Here is a 22,477-nt window from a genome sequence, read left to right as displayed (position 1 = left end):
TTTGGGAGGCTCAGGTAGGAGCCAGGAGTTTGAGACCAGCTTCAATGACATAGTGAGACCCCATCTCTATAAAAAAGTTTTTAAAAAAAACTGTAGAGTTAACATGTGACCTAGAAATCCTGCTCCTAGATATATACCCAAGATAAATAAAAACCTACGTCCACACATTGCATGATTCCATTTGTATGAAATGTCCAGAACAGGCAAATCTACAGAGATGGTAGACTGATGGTTACCTAGAGCTGGGGATGTTGGGAAGAAGCGAGAGTGGTTTCTAATGGGTACTGATTTTTTTTTTTGCACTGGGGAGTGGGGTGATGAAAATTTTATATAACTGATTATGGCCATAGCTGCACAACTCTATGAATATACTAAAAACATTCATTGAATCGTACACTCTAAATGGGTGAATTGTGTGGTATGTGAATTATAGCTCAATAAAGCTGTTATTAAAAAAGAGAAAACCTTTGGGCATAAACCCAGTAATGGGATTGCTGGGTGGACTGTTATTTCTGTTATAAGGTCTTTGAAGAATTGCCACACTGTCTTCCACAATGGTTGAACTAATTTCCACTCCCACTAACAGTGTATAAATGTTTTTCTCCATAGCCTCGCCACCATCTGTTATTTTTTGACTTTTTAATAATAGCCATTCTGACTGGCGTGAGATGGTATCTTGTTGTGGTTTTGATTTGCATTTCTCTAATGATCAGTGATGTTAAGGCTTTTTTTTCATATGATTGTTGGCTGCATGTATGTCTTCTTTTGAAGAGTGTTTGTTCATGTCCTTTGCCCACTTTTTAATGGGGCTGTTTGTTTTTTTCTTGTAAATTTAAGTTATTATAGATGCTGGATATTAGACCTTTGTCAGATGCATAGTTTGCAAAAATTTTCTCCCATTCTGTAGGTTTGTTCACTCTGTTGACACATACATGTGTATGTTCATTGCAGCATTATTGACAATAGCCAAGACACGAAATCAATCTAAATGCTCATCAATGGTAGATTGAATAAAGAAAATGTAGTACATATACACCATGGAGTAGTATGCAGCCATAAAAAATAATGAGATCATGTCCTTTGCAGGAACATGGATGGAGCTGGAGGCCATTGTTCTTAGCAAACAAATGCAGAAACAGAAAACCAAATACTGCATGTTCTTACTGGTAAGTGGGAGCTAAATGATGAGAACACATGGACACATGGAGGGGAACAACACACATTGGGGCCTATCAGAGGGTAGAGGGTGGGAGGAGGGAGAGTATCAGGAAAAATAACTAATGGGTACTAGGCTTAATGCCTGGGTGATGAAATAATCTATACAACAAACCCCCATGACACAAGTTTACCTATGTAACAAATCTGCACATATATACCCCTGAACTTAAATGAAAAACAACAGATTGTATTCCATAAATATATACAATTATTCTTTGTCAATTAGAAATAAAGTTTAAAATAATATTGCAATTGAAAAAAGGAAAACCTCCAAGTCTGTGACAGCGTCCGGTGCATTCTATCTTTTACAAAACAATGGCCTAGGTGCGGTGGCTCACGCCTGTAATCCCAGCACTTCGAGAGGATGAGGCGGGCACGTCGCTTGAACTCAGGAATTCACCACCAGCCTGGCCAACATGGTGAAACCCCGTCTCTACTAAAAATAAAAAAAATAAAAAAATAAAAAAAAATTAGGCGGACATGGTGAGGTGCCTGCTTGCAATCCCAGCTACTCTGAAGGCTGAGGTGGGAGAATCGCCTGAGCCCCAGTAAGCAGAGGTTGTAGTGAGCCAAGAGCAGAGATCGCGCCACTACACTCCAGCCTGGGCGATAGCGACAGACCTTGTCTCAAAAAAGATAAAAAATAGGAATAATGGTATTACCCTCAGTGGCAACACTATTTTTTTAATATTTGTGTCCAAATTCGTGAAGTGCTTAAGAGCCGAGTGAGGGCCCCTTTGGGTTCACGGCATTTTCAAAGGTCAGGCAGGCAGCGTACTCGGAGTCTATCTTCCAGACAAAGTTTGTTGCTGGTGCCTCCCCATGCCTTGTCAAGGTCACGGCGAAAGCCGGGACGAGCCGGCCTCTGGGACAGGGCTCAAGGAGGGCTGTGCGCTTGGCAACCCGGGATGAAGCATCCGTTCATCCCAATGCCGGGTGAAAACTATTAATACGTCTGTATTGAGTTGGGAATAGAACATTTCCATCCAACCGATGCCTTGAAAGAGTTTTTACCCTGCTCGAATGCTTCAAGTTGTTTTGAGAAAAAAGAAATTGGAGCTCCTAATGGTGATCAGGCTAGAGGGATGGCAGCAGAAAAAAAAAAAAAAAAAAGTCCCCCAATTCCTGTTCCCGTGTTCGGCGTCTCCCGGCTGCGGGCGGGCGCTGCCTGGAGGGGGCAGCAGGGGGCACCCTCCCCGCTCCTGCCCTGCCGCCCTCCCCGGCCCCCTCCCCGCCCCTCGCTCGCCCTGACGTCCCCAGCCCCCGCCTCTCTCTCTCCGGCCTTCAAAGGGCGCTGGGGGCCGCGAGGCCTGAGCTTCAGGCTGCAGCCTAGGGGCACTGCAGTCTTCGACCCGCCGCGGGGCTCCCGGTGCGCTCAGTTCCCTCGATTCACTTAGCGTCCCGCGCTTCAGGAGCAGGTGCCGGGACCGCCTGCGCGGCTGCCGTAACTTGTGCCTCCTAGCGGATCGCAGTCGCGGGCCACTCGCGCAGAGGAAGGGCGCGCAGGCGGGCACATGGAGAGTGGCGGTGGGAATGCTCCGGCCGGGGCCCTCGGGGCGGCGAGCGAGTCCCTTCAGTGCCCGCCGCCGCCGGGGGTGGAGGGCGCGGCCGGGCCGGCGGAGCCCGACGGGGCGGCGGAGGGCGCGGCAGGCAGCAGTGGCCAGGGCGAGAGCGGGGGCGGGCCGCGGCGAGCTCTGCGGGCAGTATATGTGCGCAGTGAGAGCTCCAAGGGCGGCGCGGCAGGCTGCCCGGAGGCGGGGGCGCGGCAGTGCCTGCTGCGGGCCTGCGAGGCCGAGGGCGCTCACCTCACCTCCCTGCCCTTCGGAGAGCTGGACTTCGGGGAGACGGCCGTACTCGACGCCTTTTACGACGCAGGTGAGAGCGGCTTCGTCCCCACCTCAGTCCCACTTTACCTACCCTCACAGGAGCCAGGGCACCCGCCCCGCCCCCTCGTCCCGCTTCCCCTCGTCCCCCGTCCACTCGTCCTTCTCCATTTCCCCCTCTTCCTTCTCCCCCTCGTTCCCCTTCCTTCTCCGTCCCCTCCCCCAGTCTCCCTCCTCTCTAGTCCCCCCGCCCTTCCCCCAGTCCCTCCTCCCACTAGTCTCCTCTCCCCCTAGTCTCCTCTCTCCCCCCGTCTCCTCTCCCCCTAGTTCCCTCTCCCCCTACTCCCCCCTCCCCAGTCCCCCCAGTCCCCCCTCTCCCTAGTCCCCCCTCCCTAGTCCCCCCTCCCCTTAGTCCCCCTCTCCTCCCCCTAATCCTCCTCCTCTTCCCCTCTGCCCAGTCCTCTCTGCCCAGTCCTCTCTGCCCAGTCCCCTCTGCCCAGTCCCCCTCCCACTAGCCCCCTTCCTATCCTCTCACCCCCTGATTCCTCCAACAGGACCGTCCTGCCTTTGGGGGAGGGTAGAGTCGTTAACGTTGTGCCCTTTTACAGATAAGAAAATAGAGGCCACCGGGCATTTAGACTGATTCTTCAGGCATCTTAAACATCAGATAACCCAAGAAACAACCTGTAACCCAAACCCTACCAAGCCCTCCTCCGAGTTATCCAACTTTTGCTTTCTCACTCCTGGCAGGTCTCTTACGGCCGTGGGGCCCAACGTAGGCTACATATTAGAATCACCTGGGAAGCTTTTAAAACTCTGGATGTCCAGATGGGACCCCAGACCAATGAAATAAGCACCCGAGGCCTCAGAAGTGTCATGCTTCTCAGGCGATTCCGTTTTGCAGCCAGGAGTGGAAATCGGTGTCGCGTGTGTGTGTGTGTTGGCTCTACTTAGAAATACCCAGTGTTCTTTTGCACACTTCAATTCTCGTCCCCAAAACACTGACGGTGGAGTGTGATCCACCACCCTGTGATGTATATTTTATCCCATAATGCACAGCATTCACGGGTTCGAGGGCACCTTTGCTGGAGTGGGACTCTGGGTCTCTAAACTCACTATAATAAATGTGCCGTGAGAATCCAGCCTTAAGAACCGTACTTTGGATTGGCAAGAGTTTCTCTTGGTGTGGAATGAATTGTTGCTTAACGTTTTTTCCCTTACAGCGCCTTTGGTGACAAACCTCTGGCACCTGGGTGACGTTCAGAAGCATTATATGTGAGACAGTTTACCTGGGAGTCCTTGTGCCTCAGTTTCTCCACTGGTCAAAGGGAGTAACAGTGCCTGTCCTAAACCTAAAAACTGATGAGCTAGGATGGGAAGTTGCTTTGCTGTAATAGTAAGCTAGGATTATTAGGATTCAGCCTCTGCTGCAGGCAGCACGGATCTGTGTTTCCTGCAGAGCAAATTCTCCCCAGCTGGAAGGGGGCGGGGAGGGCGGGGAGGGCGGGGGGGGGGTGCCAGGCTTGTTTAAACAAGTGGCAGCTGGACCCATTGAAAGCACTCTCCTGACATTTCTGACCACACTGAGTATGCTCTTAACATCTTTTTAGAAAAGTCATTCGGGAGCCCACTTCACCTAGAACCACTCCATCTTCTCAACTCCTATTCATTCTGCTCCAAAATTGGAGTTCGAACAGACTCTTCTCTGAACGGTTAAATGTTCCTTTTGCCATGAGGCACAACACTCTCCTTCCTGCTGGTGCCACCTCTGAAAGATTCGTGTGCAGTGGCTTTTGCTTTTTCTGGGGCGGAGTGTGTGTGTGTATGGGGCCTCTTCTAACAAACAGGTCGACTGTGAAGATGCAGTCGTCAAATCTCAGGCTTTCAATTCTGGAACCACACAACAGACGCGTCACCTTGGCTCACTCTGGCCTGGATGGCCTAGAACGTTGGGCTGTACCATGAGTTCCCTTTGGTTAACCTTGTCCTGGTCTTGGGTAAATCATTTCTCAGTGCATTAGAATTACTTTCAGAGGTTTGAAAAAGTACATACACAGTAGAAGTGGGTTCCTGGGCTAAACATGACCTTCACGGTCTCCTGGATTCCTCTTCTATCACTCATAGCTTTTTGGCATTTCCGCCAAAATTCTAAAACCACTCTGTCCAATTTGGTAGCCACTAGCCCCAGGTGGCTCTTGACAGTTAAACTGGTTAGAATACGGTAAAAATGGTAAGTTCCTTGGTTGCACTAGTGGCATTTAAGGTGCTCGATAGGCCAGGTGCAGTGGCTCACGCCTGTAATCCCAGCACTTTAGAAGGCCAAGGCGGGAAGATTGCTTGAGTACAGGAGTTCGAGACCAACCTGAGCAAAAAAAAAAAAGTAAAAATTAGCGGGACGTGGTGGCACCCATGTGCCTGTGGTCCCAGCTACCCGGGAGACAGAGGCAGGAGGATCACTTAAGCCCAGGTTGATGCTGCGGTGACCTGTGTTTATGCCACTGCACTCCAGCCTGGGTGACAGATTGAGAGCCTGTCTCTAAATAAATAAATGCGTGCTCCGTAGGCACAATAACTCCCAGGTAGGACAGTGAAGTTATAGAACTCGTTCCTCATCTCGGAAAGTCCTATTCAACAATGCTGTTCTGGAAAAAACCTTGCCGGGTAGGGGAGCTGTTGAACGGCCCAAGTTTTTTTTTGTTTTTTTGTTTGTTTGTTTGTTTTTTAAGTCCTGGGATACATGTGCTGAACGTGCAGGTTTGTTACATAGGTATACACGTGCCATGGTGGTTTGCTGCACCCATCAACCTGTCATCTAGGTTTTGAGCCCTGCATGCATTAAGTATTTGTCCTGATGCTCTCCCTCCCCTTCCCCCGCCCCCCACAGGCTGCGGGGTGTGTGTGTGATGTTCCCCTCCCTGTGTCCATGTGTTCTCATTATTCAACTCCCACTTATGAGTGAGAACATGCGGAGTTTAGTTTTCTGTTCCTGTGTTTGCTGAGGATGATGGTTTTCCAGCTTCATGTCCCTGCAAAGGACATGAGCTCATTCTTTCTTATGGCTGCATAGTATTCTGTGGTGTATATGTGCCACATTTTCTTTATCCAGTCTAGCATTGATGGGAATTTGGGTGGTTCAATATTGTAAATAGTGCTATTGTGAACAGTGCTGCAATAAACATACATGTGCATATGTCTTTATACTAGAATGATTTACAATCCTTTGGGTATATACCCAGTAATGGGATTGCTGGGTCAAATGGTATTTCTGGTTCTAGATCCTTGAGGAATCATCACACAGTCTTCCACAATGGTTGAACTAATTCACCCTCCCACCAACGGTGTAAAAGTGTTCCTATTTCTCCACATCCTCTCCAGCACCTGTTGTTTCCTGACTTTCAAATGATCGCCATTCTCACTGGTGTGAGATGGTGTCTCATTGTGGTTTTGATTTGCATTTCTCTAATGACCAGTGTTGATGGGGTTTTTTTTTTTCATATGTTTGTTGGCCACATAAATGTCTTGTTTTGAGAAGTGTCTGTTCATATCCTTTGCCCACTTTTTGATGGGGTTGTTTGTTTTTTTCTTGTAAATTTCTTTAAGTTCTTTGTAGATTCTGGATATTAGCCCTTTGTCAGATTGATAAATTACAAAATTTTTCTCCCATTCTGTAGGCTGCCTGTTCACTCTGAGGATAGTTTATTCTGCTGCACAGAAGCTCTTTAGTTTAATTAGATCCCATTTGTCAATTTTAGCTTTTGTTGCCATTGCTTTTGGTGTTTTAATCATAAAGTCTTTGCCCATGCCTGTGTCCTGACTGATATTGCCTAGGTTTTCTTCTAGGGTTTTTATGGTTTTAGGTCTAACATTTAAGTCTTTAATCCATCTTGAGTTTATTTTTGTATAAGGTGCAAGAAAGGGGTCCAGTTTCAGTTTTCTGCATACGGCTAGCCAGTTTTCCTAACACCAATTATTAAATAAGGAATCCTTTCCCCATTGCTTGTTTTTGTCAGGTTTGTCAAAGATGAGATGGTTGTAGATGTGTGGCGTTATTTCTGAGGCCTCTGTTCAGTTCCATTGGTCTATATTCCTAGGTATTTTATTCTCTTAGTGGCAATTGTGAATGGGAGTTCACTCATGATTTGGCTCTGTGTTTGTCTGTTATTGGTGTATAGGAATGCTTGTGATTTTTGCACTTTGATTTTGTATCCTGAGACTTTGCTGAAGTTGCTTATCAGCTTAAGGAGTTTTTGGGCTGAGACCATGGGGTTTTCTAAATATACAATCATGTTGTCTGCAAACAGGCAATTTGACTTTCTCTTTTCTTATTTGAATACCCTTTATTTCTTTATCTTGCCTGATTGCTCTGGCTGTAACTTCCAACACTATGTTGAATAGGAGTGGTGAGAGCATCCCTGTCTTGTGCAAGTTTTCAAAAGGAATGCTTCCAGCTTTTGCCCATTCAGTATGATATTGGCTATGGGTTTATTTTAAATAACTCTTACTATTTTGAGATATGTTCCATCAATACCTAGTTTATTGAGAGTTTTTAGCATGAAGGGGTGTTGAATTTTATCGAAGGCCTTTTCTGCATCTATTGAGATAATCATGTTTTTTGTCATTGGTTCTGTTTATGTGATCGATTGTGTTTGTTGATTTGCGTATGTTGAACCAGCCTTGCATCCAGGGATGAAGCCGATTGATCGTGGTGAATAAGCTTTTTGATGAGCTGCTAGATTCGGTTTGCCAGTATTTTATTGAGGATTTTCACATCGATGTTCATCAGGGATATTGACCTGAAATTTTCTTTTTTTATTGTATCTCTGCCAGGTTTTGGAATCAGGATAATGCTGACCTCATAAAATGAGTTAGGAGGAGTCCCTCTTTTTCTATGGTTTGGAATAGTTTCAGAAGGAATGGTACCAGCTCCTCTTTGTACCTCTGGTAGAATTCAGCTGTGAATCCGTTTGGTCCTGGGCTTTTTTTAGTTGGTAGGCTATTACTGCCTCAATTTCAGAACTTGTTACTGGTCTTTTCAGGGATTCGACTTCTTCCTGGTTTAGTCTTGGGAGGGTGTCCAGGAATTTATCCATTTCTTCTAGATTTTCTAGCTTTTTTGTGTAGAGGTGTTTATTGTGTTCTTTGATGGTAGTTTTTATTTCTATGGGATCAGTGGTGATTGCCCCTTTATCATTTTTTATTGTGTCTATTTGATTCTTCTCTCTTTATTAGTCTTGCTAGTAGTCTATTTTGTTAATCTTTTCGAAAAAACAGCCCCTGGATTCATTGATTTTTTTTTTTGAAGGTTTTTTCATGTCTCTATTTCCTTCAGTTTTGCTCCCATCTTAGTTCTGTTTCTTGTCTTCTGCTAGTTTTTGCGTGTGTTTGCTCTTGCTTCTCTAGTTCTTTTAATTGTGATGTTAGGGTGTCGATTTTAGATCTTTCCTGCTTTCTCTTGTGGGCATTTGGTGCTATAAATTTCCCTCTAAACACTGCTTTAGCTTTGTCCCAGAGATTCTTGTACGTTGTGTCTTTGTTCTCATTGGTTTCAAAGAACTTCATTATTTCTGCCTTAATTTCGTTGTTTACCCATTAGTCATTCAGGAGCAGGTTGTTCAGTTTCCACGTAATTGTGTGGTTTTGAGTGAGTTTCTTAATCCTGAGTTCTAATTTAATTGCACTGAGTCTGAGAGGCTGTTTGTTATGATTTCCCTTCTTTTGCATTTGCTGAGGAGTGTGTTACTTCCAGTTATGTGGTCGATTTTAGAATAAGTGCTCTGTGACGCTGAGAAGAATGTATATTCTGTTGATTTGGAGTGGAGAGTTCTGTAGATATCTATCAGGTCTGCTTCGGCCCAAGTATGTTTTAGGGCCATCATCTACGGGAAATTTAAGTACTTCCTGTCTACTGTTCTCACAGCAAGTCAAAGTCAGGTTTGACTGTGGTTTTCCATCTCCTTGTCCTGTTTCGTGGGGTCCTGTGTGGGTCTAAATCTTGTGGCTGTGTCACTAGCACGTATGGTGGATTGGATGAGCTGCAGGAAAGTGGCAGGCAGGCCTTGGACATAAGCAAGAACAAGTGGGTGCTGTTGGAAAAGGAAAGTACCATGGGCTGAGAGGGGCAGGGCATGTCCCATTTGTGTTTTCTAAATTATTTTAAAATATTTATTTTTAAATTTTTGTACGTATATATATGTAGATTTTTTTTTGAGACAGGGTCTCACTCTGTTGCCCAGACTAGAGTGCAGTGGCACGATCTTGGCACACTGCAGCCTCAACCTCCCGGGCTCAAGTGATCCTCCTACCTCAGCCTCCCAAAATGCTGGGATTACAGGAGTGAGCCACCACCCCTGGCACATTTTGTTTATTTTTTGTAGAGATGAAATCTCATGCTATGAGATCTTATGGACTCGAACTCTTGGGCTCAAGTGATCCTCCCATCTCAGCCTCCCAAAGCACTAGGATTACAGGTATGAGCCACCACCCCTGGTCCTTGTGGTTTTTAAAATTGTGACAAAATATGTATAACAAAATTTACTATTTTGACCATTTGAAGTGTTCATTTCAGTGGGATTACATATATTCACACTGTTACACGACCATCAACAATATCCATCTCCAGGCCCAGCATGGTGGCTCAAGCCTGTAATCCCAGCACTTCCGGAGGCTGAGGTGGGCGAATCGCCTGAGCTCAAGAGTTCAAGACCAACCTGGCCAACATGGTGAAACCCCGTTTCTACTAAAAATATAAAAATTAGCCGGGCGTGGTGGCGTGCACCTGTAGTCCCAGCTACTCAGGAGACTGAGGCAGGAGAATCGCTTGAGCCCAGGAGGCAGAGGTTGCAGTGAGCCAAGTTCGCACCACTGCACTCCAGGCTGCACAACAGAGCAGGACGCCATTTCAAAAAACGAAAACCAGGCCGGGCGCGGTGGCTCAAGCCTGTAATCCCAGCACTTTGGGAGGCCGAGATGGGCGGATCACGAGGTCAGGAGATCGAGACCATGCTGGCTAACACGGTGAAACCCCGTCTCTACTAAAAAATACAAAAAATTAGCCGGGCGAAGTGGCGGGCGCCTGTGGTCCCAGCTACTCGGGAGGCTGAGGCGGGAGAATGGCGTGAACCCGGGAGGCGGAGCTTGCAGTGAGCTGAGATCCGGCCACTGCACTCCAGCCTGGGCGACAGAGCGAGACTCCGTCTCCAAAAAAAAAAAAAAAAAAAACGAAAACCAATACACTGGCCCGGCGCGGCGGCTCAGGCCTGTGATCCCAGCACTTTGGGAGGCCGAGGTGGGTGGATCACCTGAGGTCGGGAGTTTGAGACCAGCCTGGCCAACATGGTGAAACCCTGTCTCTACTAAAAATACAGCTACTTGGGAGACTGAGCCAGGAGAATTACTGGAATCTGGAAGGCAGAGGTTGCAGTGAGCTGAGATCGTGCCATTGCACTCCAGCCCGAGCCGACAACAGCGAGACCCCGTCTCCAACAAAACCCTAGAAACCAATATGCATCTCCAGAACTTTTTTTAAAATACTCTTTTTTAGAGCAGTTGTAAGTTCACAGCAAACTTGAGAGGAAAAGTACAGAGTGTTCCCATCAACCCCCCTGCCCTCTCCCACAAACTCCCCTATCATGAACATCTTCCATCAGACTACGGCACTTGTGGCAATTGATGAACTTACACATATGTTGACACATCATACTCGCTTGAAATCTAGTTTACATTAGGGTTGAGTTTGTTAGTTTTTTTGTTTTCGTTTGTTTGTTTTTTGAGACAAGGTGTCACTCTGTCACCCAGGCTGGAGTGCAGTGGCGTGATCACGGCTCACTGCAGCCTCGGCCTCCCTGGGCTCAAGTGATCCTCCCACCTCAGCCTCCCGAGTAGCTGGGACTTATAGGCATGCGCCACCGTGCCTGGTTAATTTTGGTAGACTTTTTTCAACTGCATCCTGTGTCTCCCTCCTAGAGGTTCTCAGTGTTTGTGAACATCTTAAAGACTCGAGGCAAGTTGCAGGAAGCAAAGAAGACCTGTGTGACTTTGTCTCATACTTTCCCAAACATTTTGACGGGTAGAAGCTATTCTCCCAGGATGCTGTAATTGAACACACTTATTGTAGTAGGAAGTCTTAAAATGACATTGGGACTGGTAGAATACAATGCTTTTTACCAGTTAGGTGGTTAGTTAATGACCAGTGTAAGTGAGAGCCTCTACCTAGATGCTAATTAGCAGCCTTCTTGAGTTAGCTATTAACTGCTTAAATGACAAGAACAGCTTCTGAGGCACAAGTGATCTTCCCATACCTGTTGTGTCTGGCTTTGCTTAACTTCATTCTTCTCTGAACCTCCTTTAAATGTTACTTTCCTGACCCAGGGGTCCTGCTTCTGATTTTTGTTTTTTCCTTCTGTTATGTGCACAGTGATCTTAAAAGTTGTGAACTATTGCAACCCACACTAGAATGTTTTCATATTTCCTGAACATTGGTAGAAAAATTAAGACTAGGCTGGGCGTGGTGGCTCACGCCTGTAGTCCCAGCGCTTTGGGAGGCCAAGGTGGGCGGATCATTTGAGGTCAGGAGTTAGAGACCAGCCTGGCCAACATAGTGAAACCTGTCTCTACTAAAAATACAAAAAATTAGCTGGTCATGGTGGCACACAGCTGTAATCCCAGCTACTTGGGAGACTGAGGCAGGACAATCGCTTGAACCCGTGAGGTGGAGGTTGCAGTGAGCCAAGATTGCGCTACTGCACTCCAGCCTGGGTGATAGAGCAAGACTCCATCTCAAAATAAATAAATAAATAAATAAATAAATAAATAAATAAATAAATAAATAAACTAAGACTAGGGCTTCAGTCTCCAGATTCATTATTTGGTTTTGCTCTAGTCTGATGATAACTCTTTTTCTGGCTGGCTTGTACAAGAGTCATTGTGGGGTATAAAGTGTGGTGGAGATAGAGAGGTGGCCGCTAAAGATTTGTGCTGCTGCCAGGTGTGGTGGCTCATGCCTCTAACCCCAGCTCTTTGGGAGGCTGAGGTGGGTGGATCACCTGAGGGTCAGGAGCTCGAGGCCAGCCTGGTCAACATAGCAAAACCCCATCTCTACTAATAATACAAAAATCAGGCCAGACGCAGTGGCTCATGCCTGTAACCCCAGCACTTTGGGAGGCTGAGGCGGGTGGATCACCTGAGGTCAGGAGTTGCAGACCAGCCTGGCCAACATGGTGAAACCCCGTCTCTACTAAAAATACAAAAAATTAGCTGGGTGTTGTGGCAGGCACCTGTAATCCCAGCTACTCAGGAGGCTGAGGCAGGAGAATCGCTTGAACTCGGGTGGCGGAAGTTGCAGTGAGCCGAGATTGTGCCATTGCACTCCAGCCTGGGCAACAAGAGTGAAACTCCGTCTCAAAATTAAAAACAAAACAAACAACCCCAAAAATTAGCCTGGCGTGGTGGTGCACACCTGTAATCCCAGCTACCTGGGAGACTGAGGCAGGAGAATTGCTTGAACCCAGGAGGCAGAGATTGCAGTGAGCCAAAATCATGCCACTGTGCTCAAGCCTGGGTGACAAGAGCGAGACTCCATCTTAAAAAAAAGAAAAGAAAAAGAAAAGATATATGCTCATAGTTATTGTTGAGAACCAAGGACTACATCTCCCAGTGTCCTTTGAGTCTACGTAGACTCATCCCTACTACCATAAAGGTGAGAGTGATGTCTGCCACTTTTGGGTCAAGTTTTTGGTGAATCCACTAGGCCTTCCCATATCTTTTCATCCCTTTCCATGGTCCCCATGGGGACCTTGGAGACCCCATGTAGATGATGGTGGTGGCTCTTGATGGAAGGTACCTGACTCCCTGAGTTACTCTTTGGAGGACAGCTGGCAGAGGAGGAATATCTACTTTGGATTTTGCATATGCAAGACAGAAGCTTTTATTTGGTCCAGTTACTGAGATTTTGGCATTGTTTGTTATAGTGATGAGAGAGTGCAACTTCGGTTTTGAAAATCTAGTCCAACTGCTAGAAAATTGTCTCCTAGGGCATGCGTTACCAAGAGAAAGTCAGGCAGTGGGTCATCTCATGTCAGGGATCATTACTGTTCATAGTACATGCCAATCATGGGGCCCCTCACTATGCTGCTGTGGGCTAAGAAAACAGAAGTGAGATGCTTAGACCATCAGCCATCAGGTTAATACTGGCTTTGGGTGGTGGAGGGAGTGGGGGTGGGTGGAGACATTTTATCTTCCTTTATGGTTTCATCAGTTTTGGAGGCTAGGTAACTTTTTCAAATGTTTTATTTTTGTTATTATTTTTTACATAAAATCTTTCAAAAAAGAAATGGTTTGGTGCTGTAGGAACCCTATACCTATTTTTGTTTCTGGTTTTTTTGTTTGTTTGTTTTGTTTTTTGAGAGGTGGTCTCGCTCTGTTGCCCAGGCTGGAGTGCAGTGGCACGATCACAGCTCACTACAGACTCTACCTCCCTGGCTCAGGTGAGCCTCCCACCTCAGCTTCCCAGGTACCTGGGACTACAGGCACATGCCTCCACATCCGGCTAGTTTTTTGTACAGATGAGGTTTTGCCTTATTGCCCGGGCTGGTCTTGAACTCCTGGGCTCAAGCAATCCACCTGCCTTGGCCTCCCAAAGTGATGGGATTACAGGCGTGAGCCACCATGCCCAGCCTTAGGTAACTTTTTCCTTTGGTATAAAATGATACTGTAGTGATTGTTAGTTTTTATCTGACAGTGATATTGGGCTTTTTTTTTTTTTTTTAAACAAAAGATATGAAATGGTTTAAAATAAAACTAGCTGTGGTTTTCCTTGCCACTTTTCATGTGAGTTATGTCTGGCTTCTCCCTCTGTGGTGGTGTCTCTGGATTCTTTATTAGCTTGATGCATTGCATGGCAAAGGCAATGTTAGCCAAACATCCGTATGTTCTTCCACATTTCCTCATATCCCTTGGGCCCTCGTGACTAGTGTTGGCCAGTGCGATGTGAGCAGCAGCAGCAAACATCACTTTGGGCTTAAAGCAGTTAGATGATGCGCTCCTCCATCTCTCTGCCTCTGTTGTGGCAGATTTGAAGATCAGGGATTAAAAATAGCAATTAAGCCACTGAAGCCTTGGGGATTTGTCTGTTGTGGCAGCATAGCCTACCTTATCCTGACTAATAGAGCTTGTCATGCATTCTGCTAAAAATACCCAAATGCATCTCTTTTCTCCTTCTTTTCTTTTTCTTTTCCCCTCCACTCCCCTCCCCTCCCACAGGCTCTTGCTCTGTCACCCAGGCTGGAGTGCAGTGGCACAAACAGGGCTCACTGTAACCTCACCTTCCTGGGCTCAAGCAATCTTCCTACCTCAGCTTCCTGTGTGTGTAGCTGGGACTAAAGGTGCACGCCACTATGCCCAGCTATTTTTACTTTTTTTTTTTTGTAGATATAGGGATCTCACTATATTGCCCAGGCTGGTCTCAAAGCTCCTGAGCTCAAGTGATCCACCTGCCTTGGCCCCTCAAAGTGTTGGGATTACAGGCGTGAGCCACTGTGCCTGGCCCCAAAAGAGGTTTAATTGACTCACAGTTTGGCATGACTGGGGAGGGCTTAGGAAACTTAAAATCATGGCAGAAGGGGAGGCAAGGCACGTCTTACATGGTGGCAGGAAACAGAGCACAGGGGAAACTGTCACTTTTAAACCATCAGATCTCGTGAGAACTTCCTCGCTGTCACGAGAACAGCATGGGGGAACCGCCCCCATAATCCAGTCACCTCCCACCAGGTCCTTCCCTCCACACATGGGGATTACAATTCGAGATGAGGTTTGGGGGACACAGCCAAACCATATCAGTCCCCACCCCCACCTGTAGTCTTCTTCTGATCAATATCTGTTCAGCTTTCATATCCAAGTTCTTCAAGGGAGCCTGCATGGACTCCCATCCTCCTCCCTGTTGGCTTTTGTATGCTGAGGTTTTCTTTCCTCACAGGCAAAACAATTGTGATTAAATAATAATTATTACTTTTTGAGACTGATTCTCTGTCACCCAGGCTAGAGTGCAGTGGCGTGGTCTTGGCTCACTGAAACCTCCACCTCCCAGGTTCAAATGATTCACCTGTCTCAGCCTCCTGAGTAGCTGGGATTACAGGCATGTGCCATCTTGCCTGGCTAATTTTTGTATTTTTGGTAGAGATGGGGTTTCACCATGTTGGCCAGGCTGGTCTCGAACTCTTGACCTCAGGTGATCCACTTGCCTCGGCCTCCCAAAGTGCTAGGATTACAGGCATGAGGCATCGCACCCCAGCCCTTAAATAATTATTGATTTAATGATTGATCTTCTGCCAGACAGTGAACTGTTCAATGGCCAGGAGCCAGGTACAGTTTTCTTTGCCACCGTTTGAGTGATTGCTAGGAATATCTACCCGGCTCCTGTTAAAAATAATCATCAGTGGGCACAGATGACAGCTGGCTTCTCCTGTTGGGATAAAGTAGAACTTATGTGGTGCCCTCAAAAGAAATTTAGAATGCAGTTTCCAGTGGCATGTTGAAAATGGTAGCCAGGCCATAGATAGAGTGCACTTACGATTTTGTTAAGAAATAACATCCATCCTAATGACACATTTCTAGGTCTGAACCTTTCTCTTCAGTGGTGCGTATCTGACAGAAGAGACTAGAAGAACTCACACTGGACATACTGGGATGGAAGTAGTGGTTTCAATTATATGCTGAGAATGCCGGTTCTTTTTCTTTTTGTTTGTCCGTATTTTCCATACTGTATGTTATTTTCTAGAATATAAGTATAATTTTTACTTTAAGTACAGTAGGAGATTCAAGATGGGGTTGTAACTCAGAACCCTTCTCCCTCTCTCCCTCCCTGCTGGAGAGAGTGGCCGGGTGTGCTCAGGCTAGACAGCAATGACTGCTCCAAGGGGCCCGGCTGCAGAAGTCCATGGCAGGACCTCAGCTGTCTTCTGTTGAACCTGGCTGTTGGCTTGCCTACAGGGGCCCTGTCCTGAGCCTCCTTCCTTTCCATGCTGCTTAGTGCTACTGACTCAGAATTGAGCCTGGAACTTTCCTCACCTTAGTCATGTGGGCCAACTTTGAAAGAAGCATTGCACCTGCAGCATTTAATGGAGAGACATTGCTGTTTGAGCCTTGAGTGCATTTTAGAGTAGATATCTGTGGGCTGGTCTGCTGCCTTACTGGCTGTGTATTATCTGTTATTAGGGCAAAATGTATTTTCAGTTCCCTGCAGTGAACTTCCAAATATAGTTTTGGAATACAGGCCATAAACTGTTTTTTAGAAGTCTTCTATGTATCTGGCTTTGAAATAGGTGCTGTTTCGATCATGGCCAAATAGCATGGTTGGGATAGGACTGAACTTTCTATAAAGTAGGCTGGAAAAATTCCTGTTGCCCAGTAACTTGCACAGGTTTTGGCAATTGTGTGTGATGGTACTGGCAGAATTGCCTGGCTGTTGTTGGGGCTTGGTTTGGGGAGGGAGAGTGGTTGCGAAGCAGAAGGGAGTTGAGTGGTGGGTGAGTCTTGGCAGGAAGTAGAGCTCATTCAGGAACTGGGGTCTGTGGCAGGCCATCCCAGGGGCCAGGCAGAACTGGACACAGATAGGGAGGGGAAAGAGAAGGTAGAGAGAGGCAGGAGCATTTGATGTAGATAACTTTCCCTCTTAAGTTATTTTATCATGGAAAATTTCAAACATGTACATTACCCAGCTCTGACAATTATTATCCTGCTGTTCTCATTTCTTCTTTACCTCTATCCATTCCCTACCTCATACTTGATTATTCTTTTTATTTTTTATTTTTATTTTATTTTATTTATTTATTTTGAGATGGAGTCTTGCTCTGTCACCCAGGCTGGAGTGCAGTGGCGCAATCTTGGCTCCCTGAAACCTCCATCTCCCAAGTTCAAGCGATTCTCCTCCCTCAGCTTCCTGAGTAGCTGGGATTACAGGCGTATGCCACCATACCCAGCTAATTTTTGTATTTTTAGTAGAGATTGGGTTTTGCCATGTTGGCCAGGATGATCTTGAACTCCGACCTCAGGTGATCCACCCGCTTGGCCTCCCAAAGTGCTTGGATTTCAGGTGTGAGCCACCGCACCCAGCCAATTATTCTTTTTAAACATTTTGAATGTGAAATGTATAGGCATTGCGATATACAAATCTCAGCTGTACAACTTTAAAAAATGACTAAAACTGTCTAACGTGACCCCCATCACAATATAGAGAAATTTCTGTTTTTCCAGAAAGTTCCACCATGTCCCCTCTCCCTCAATCCTCCCTTTACCCCTATAAGGCTATGACTGATCTGCTGTCATCTCTGTAGATTAGATCTGCCTTTCCTAGAGCTTCATCTAAATGGCCTCATACAATATGTATTCTTTGGCGTCTGGCTTCGTTCATGCAGCGTGATGTTTTGGAGATTTGTCCATACAGTTGTGTGTATCTGTAGTTTGCTCCTTTCTAATAGTATACAATTTTATTGTAAGAATATACTGCTTAGTTTAGGCATTCTCCTATACATGAATGTTTGGGTTGCTTCTAGTTTGGAGTTGTTACAACCAAAGAAGCTGTGAACATTTGCAATTTGCAAGTGTTTGTGACTTTTTGTGGACCAATGTTTTTATTCCTCTTGAGTAAATACCTATGAGTCGAATGGCTGGATCAAAGGGTTAAGTGTGTGTCGAAATATATCAGAAGCTTCCAACTTTTTTTCTGAAGTGGTTGTACCATTTTATATTGTGTCACACCAGTGTGTGACAGTTTCAGTGGCTTCACGTCGTCACCAACACTGTATTACCAATCTTGTCAATTGTGGCTCTTCTTATAGGGGTTGTGGTGGTTTCTCCTTACAGTTTTAATTTGTCTTTCCCTCATGATTAATGATGTTGAGTACCTCTCCATGTGCTTTTTGGACATGTAGATATCTTCCTTTGTGAGGTGTCCATTCTAGCCACTGACACATTTAATTGGGTCGTCTGTCATCTTATTATTGAATTATGAGAGGGTTTTATATATTTTGGATTTAAGTGTTTTGTCAGAAATAAATTTTGTGAATATTTGCTCCCAGACTGTGGCTAGCTTCTTCATGTACATTTGTGGCTTTTGATGAGCAGAAGCTCTTCGTTTTGATGAAGTCTAATCTAGAATATTATTCTTTTATGATTGCCTGCTGTATCTTCCCTAAGGAACGTTCCAGGTTGCAGTTGTGCAGATACTCTTTTATATGTTCTTCCAAAAACTTTGTTTCAGCTTTTACATTTAGATATGTGATTCATCTCAAGTGAAGTATGACACGTGTGCGTCTTGACAAACCAAGCTTGATGCCTTAAACACGTGGGATGCCGGTCTTGCCTCACGATAAGTGCCCCCAGGTACTTTGAGTCCAGAAGACAGGACCACTACTGCCTCCTCCTCATCTCATTATCCAGATAAGTACAGGAAGTGCAGGTTATCCTTGATGTAGTGGCCTTTCTGCCTTCCAGAGCAAAAACTTTCACCAGAGACCTGTAATGAAACCTTCTAAACATGTCTTCTATTATTGTGTCACACTGGCCCTGGTGATACAGGTGGTGATGGAGAAAGAACATTTGCTTTATAGGCCAGAGTTTGGATTTCTACCGTCTTGTTCATTGGCTGTGTGAACCTGGATAACTTACTTAATATCTCTGAGCCTCATTTAAAAAGATCCCTGCATAGAGATTCAACCTCTGTGCCTTGAACTTAGTAAGTGCTCAGTAAATGTCAGCACCCTCCCCGACCTGCACCACTCCCCTCAACCCCCATCAGTAAACATACCAGAACCCCAGTGTAGAATGAAATGTGCTTTGTGAAATAATAAATTGCTGAAACCCGGTGTGTGAACTTTTTCACAAAGTGTTAATGTTTCCATAATTTAAACTACTTTGTTGGAATAACTACATTAGGAAATATATGATACATGCCAAAGCTTGCGTTTAGGTTGAAATTAATGGTATCGATCAGTAGCTATATATTTCCATTTATCACATTTCACTTGTTAGTGTATATTTTTATACATTATTTAAAATCAGCAAAGTTATATAGTAAAATAAAAAATGCAGGGCTCAGATCCCTTGGGCAGTTATCATGTAGTGGGGTTGCCTTATACGCCTGCAGTTTGTAAGGAAAGTTTTCAAAATTTTGAGATTGGAGATTGCATCCTAACCCCATTCCTTGTCCTGTGCAGAGGAACTCAAACTTGTGCCGTTTGATTTTGAGGTGTTTTGTCATGTAGTAGTAGGAATCAGAATATAATAAAATATCTCTGCATCTTATCGACAATGCTTACTATAGCACCAGGATGTCCTAATGCCAGCCACGTCGCATCAGCCCAGTTCTAGCCATACAAGATGCCTTGTGTGGCCATTAATGTTGAGAGTAAAAGAAATGTAGAATAAATGGGACAAAAAGGAAATGAAAATTGTTGATATCGTAAAGGTGCTTCATTGGCCTCCAGTAAATCCCACCAAATATTTTGCCACCTTCATTGGCCTCCAGTGAATCCCACCAAATATTTTGGTTGAGCTGGAAGCAAAGACCATTTTGATGTTCACAGTGATTATCATTGGCTCTCACAAGGCTAAAGTTTTAAGACTTGTTAGATGGGTTTATTTAAAAAATGTGTTATCTGGGCTGGGTGTGATGGCTCATGCCTGTAATCCCGGCCCTTTGGGAGGCTGAGGCGGGCGGATCACTTGAGGTCACGAGTTCGAGACCAGCCTGACTAACATGCCAACATGATGAAACCCCATCTCTACTAAAAATACAAAAATTAGCCAGGCGTGGTGGCGCATGCCTATAATCCCAGCTGCTCGGGAGGCTGAGGCAGGAGAATCGCCTGAACCTGGGAGTCAGAGGTTGCAGTGAGCTGAGATCATGCCACTGCACTCCAGCCTGGGCAACAGAGTGAGATTCCATCTCAAAAAAAAAAAAAAAGTGTTATCTATCCTGAGAATGAGAATCCTGCATCCAATGTGCTTATCATTCCTAAGAAGCAAATAGATAAGTTTTATAAAGCACTCTCTGGCTATGGAGTGCTTGATGCAGATCATAAACTCTACACATCCCTTCTCAAAGGACCACCTACAAAAAAGGAAATGAGAAGGGGCAAGTTCCAAGCAACATGGCCCCTGTATCTAGCAATGAGTCACCACTCCCACAGGCTATGGGGACAGATACTGCTGAGGAAATGTATAGCACGGAATGGGTGGAATCAGCAGCCAGGCGGAAGTCCGAATGCTTAGTGATGATCTTTAAGGAGCTGTTGATTTTGTTAAGGAGAGAGTGTATTATTGTGGGAGGAGTATACGTAAAAGTGATGGTTCTCTCAAGCCAACTGACATTCATTTTAACAAGATAATTGGAGAACAAATTAAGAAATGCAGGGGCTACTTACTGTGATTTTGTCACAGTAACAGGAAGGCTCAGCGGTACCCCTGTCAGGGTCTGCAGCGTGTGGCTGCAGTACATCAAACTCTGCACCACTCTAGAATTGCGCACAGTTTGAAGGTGATGCGTGACATGGACCTTTCGAAAGAAGAGGTTATCTACTGGTCAGAAAAGGCTTCTCAGAATATGTCTCCAAAAATTTTGGTACAGAGTCATGTCAAAGCTTTCCCTTTAGAAAAGGGTTGAGGAAAGCTGAAGAGGAATCTTCAGATGACGAAGATGAAAATACTGGGATGGTGGCCAGGCGCGGTGACTCAAGCCTGTAATCCCAGCACTTCGGGAGGCTGAGGCTGGTGGATCACTTGACATCAGGAGTTCAAGACCAGCCTGGCCAACATGGAGAAACCCTGTCTCTACTAAAAATACAAAAAAATTAGCCTGGCATGCGGTGCACACCTATAGTCCCAGCTACTCAGGAAGCTAAGGCACAAGAATCACTTGAAACTGGGAGATGGAGGTTGCGGTGAGCTGAGATCATGCCGCTGCACTCCAGCCTGGGCAACAGAGTGAGACTCCATCTCAAAAAAAAAAAAAAAAAAAAAAATTGGGTGGTGTGTTCACAGGCTGCCAGGGAACCCGGAGTTGAAACTGTGAAGTGTGTTACAGCAAGGATGATGACAATGATATCAATACCCATGTATTTTTATTTTTTTAGAGATGGGATCTCACTCTGTCCCCTAAGCTGGAGTGCAGTGGCACGATCATAGCTCACTGTAGTTTCAAAGTTCTGGGCTCAAGTGATCCTCTTGCCTCAGCCTCCCAAGTAAAACTATTGATAGCATTTAAAGTGATGAATGCAGTCTATCTTGCAGTGTCATGCTGCATATTTTTTCTGCATTGTCAGCTGGAAGAGCAATGTGTATGTGCAAAAGGTAAAGTGGCTTAACTCACGCTGTAATGTATATTGCAAATATTTCACTGTGAGTGGTCTGAAATTAAGCCCAATGAGCCCATTCACCTCAGTGAGTAAAACGTAGTTGGCTTATATGTGCTGCATTTCTTTTGGAAAAACTGGTAGTGGACACAATCACACTTACATAGTTCAAAAAAAAAAAAAAAAAGACTTACTTTCAGTCATTCTTACCAAAAAAATCTGATACTGGGAAGCAAAAGATAGGAGGCCAGGTAGTTTCCTGATGTCCTCGTGCCTCCCCTCCTTCCTCCTAGTTAAAACTCGATGCCCCAGGCAACGAGTACCCACCCACTATGACAGTTGGTAAGGACTTGCTGATGTCCTAACACTGAATTGGTATATTGGCTCCTTCTTAAGATATTGGAAAATAAGATTTAAGTGACACTTCAGGCTGGGTGTGGTGGCTCACTCCTGTAATCCCACCACTTTGGGAGGCCGAGGTGGGTAGATCACTTGAGGTCAGGAGTTCGAGACCAGCCTGGCCAACATGGGGAAACCCCATGTCTACTAAAAATATAAAAGTTAGCCGGGAATGGTGGTCCTTGCCTGTAATCCCAGCTATTTGGGAGGCTGAGGCAGGAGAATCACTTGCATCCAGGAGGCGGAGGTTGCAGTGAGCCGAGATCGCACCACTGCATTCCAGCCTGGGCAACAGAGCAAGAGTCCATCTCAAAACAAACAAACAAACAAAACACTTCACAACTTTCTTCATTGACTTGACCTGACTATGTCAGAAATAGGCAGCAGTGAATAAGTAAGATTTAAATTATGGTAGGAGTTAGGAGAAGTGCCTTCTGTCCAGCATATCTGGGCTTTTTTTTTTTTTAAGGTAGCTTTTAGGTAGCTAGCGCTGTCATATGTCCAATCCAATTTTTGTTTTGAAGTCTTTGGTCAAAAACTTATTCTAAAGTCTAGCACTTTTCATTTAGACAAAGCCAGTCTTACTTACTTTCATAATTTCTTTTTTTCTGCAGGGAGTTAGATAGGCTTAAGGATAACGTGGTGTATATTTAAAGACTGGCATGAGCCAGTACAGTCACAGAAGTACTATATGGT

General features: G+C 45.3%; 1 protein-coding gene across 1 annotated transcript in view; it reads left to right on the top strand.

The window, feature by feature from the left end:
- Positions 1–2,543: 2,543 nt before the first annotated feature.
- The window catches only part of MAP3K15 (mitogen-activated protein kinase kinase kinase 15), a 148,192-nt gene continuing 128,258 nt past the window's right edge, over positions 2,544–22,477 (top strand). The window contains exon 1 of the mRNA XM_025372149.1: positions 2,544–3,093. Coding sequence (XP_025227934.1) covers positions 2,733–3,093 — 361 coding nt within the window. The 5' untranslated portion in view covers positions 2,544–2,732. The remainder of the gene's footprint in view (positions 3,094–22,477) is intronic.

The sequence above is a fragment of the Theropithecus gelada genome, chromosome X (genome assembly GCF_003255815.1).
Source record: "Theropithecus gelada isolate Dixy chromosome X, Tgel_1.0, whole genome shotgun sequence".
Taxonomy (NCBI): domain Eukaryota; kingdom Metazoa; phylum Chordata; class Mammalia; order Primates; family Cercopithecidae; genus Theropithecus; species Theropithecus gelada.
This window is presented reverse-complemented; position numbering and strand designations above follow the sequence as displayed.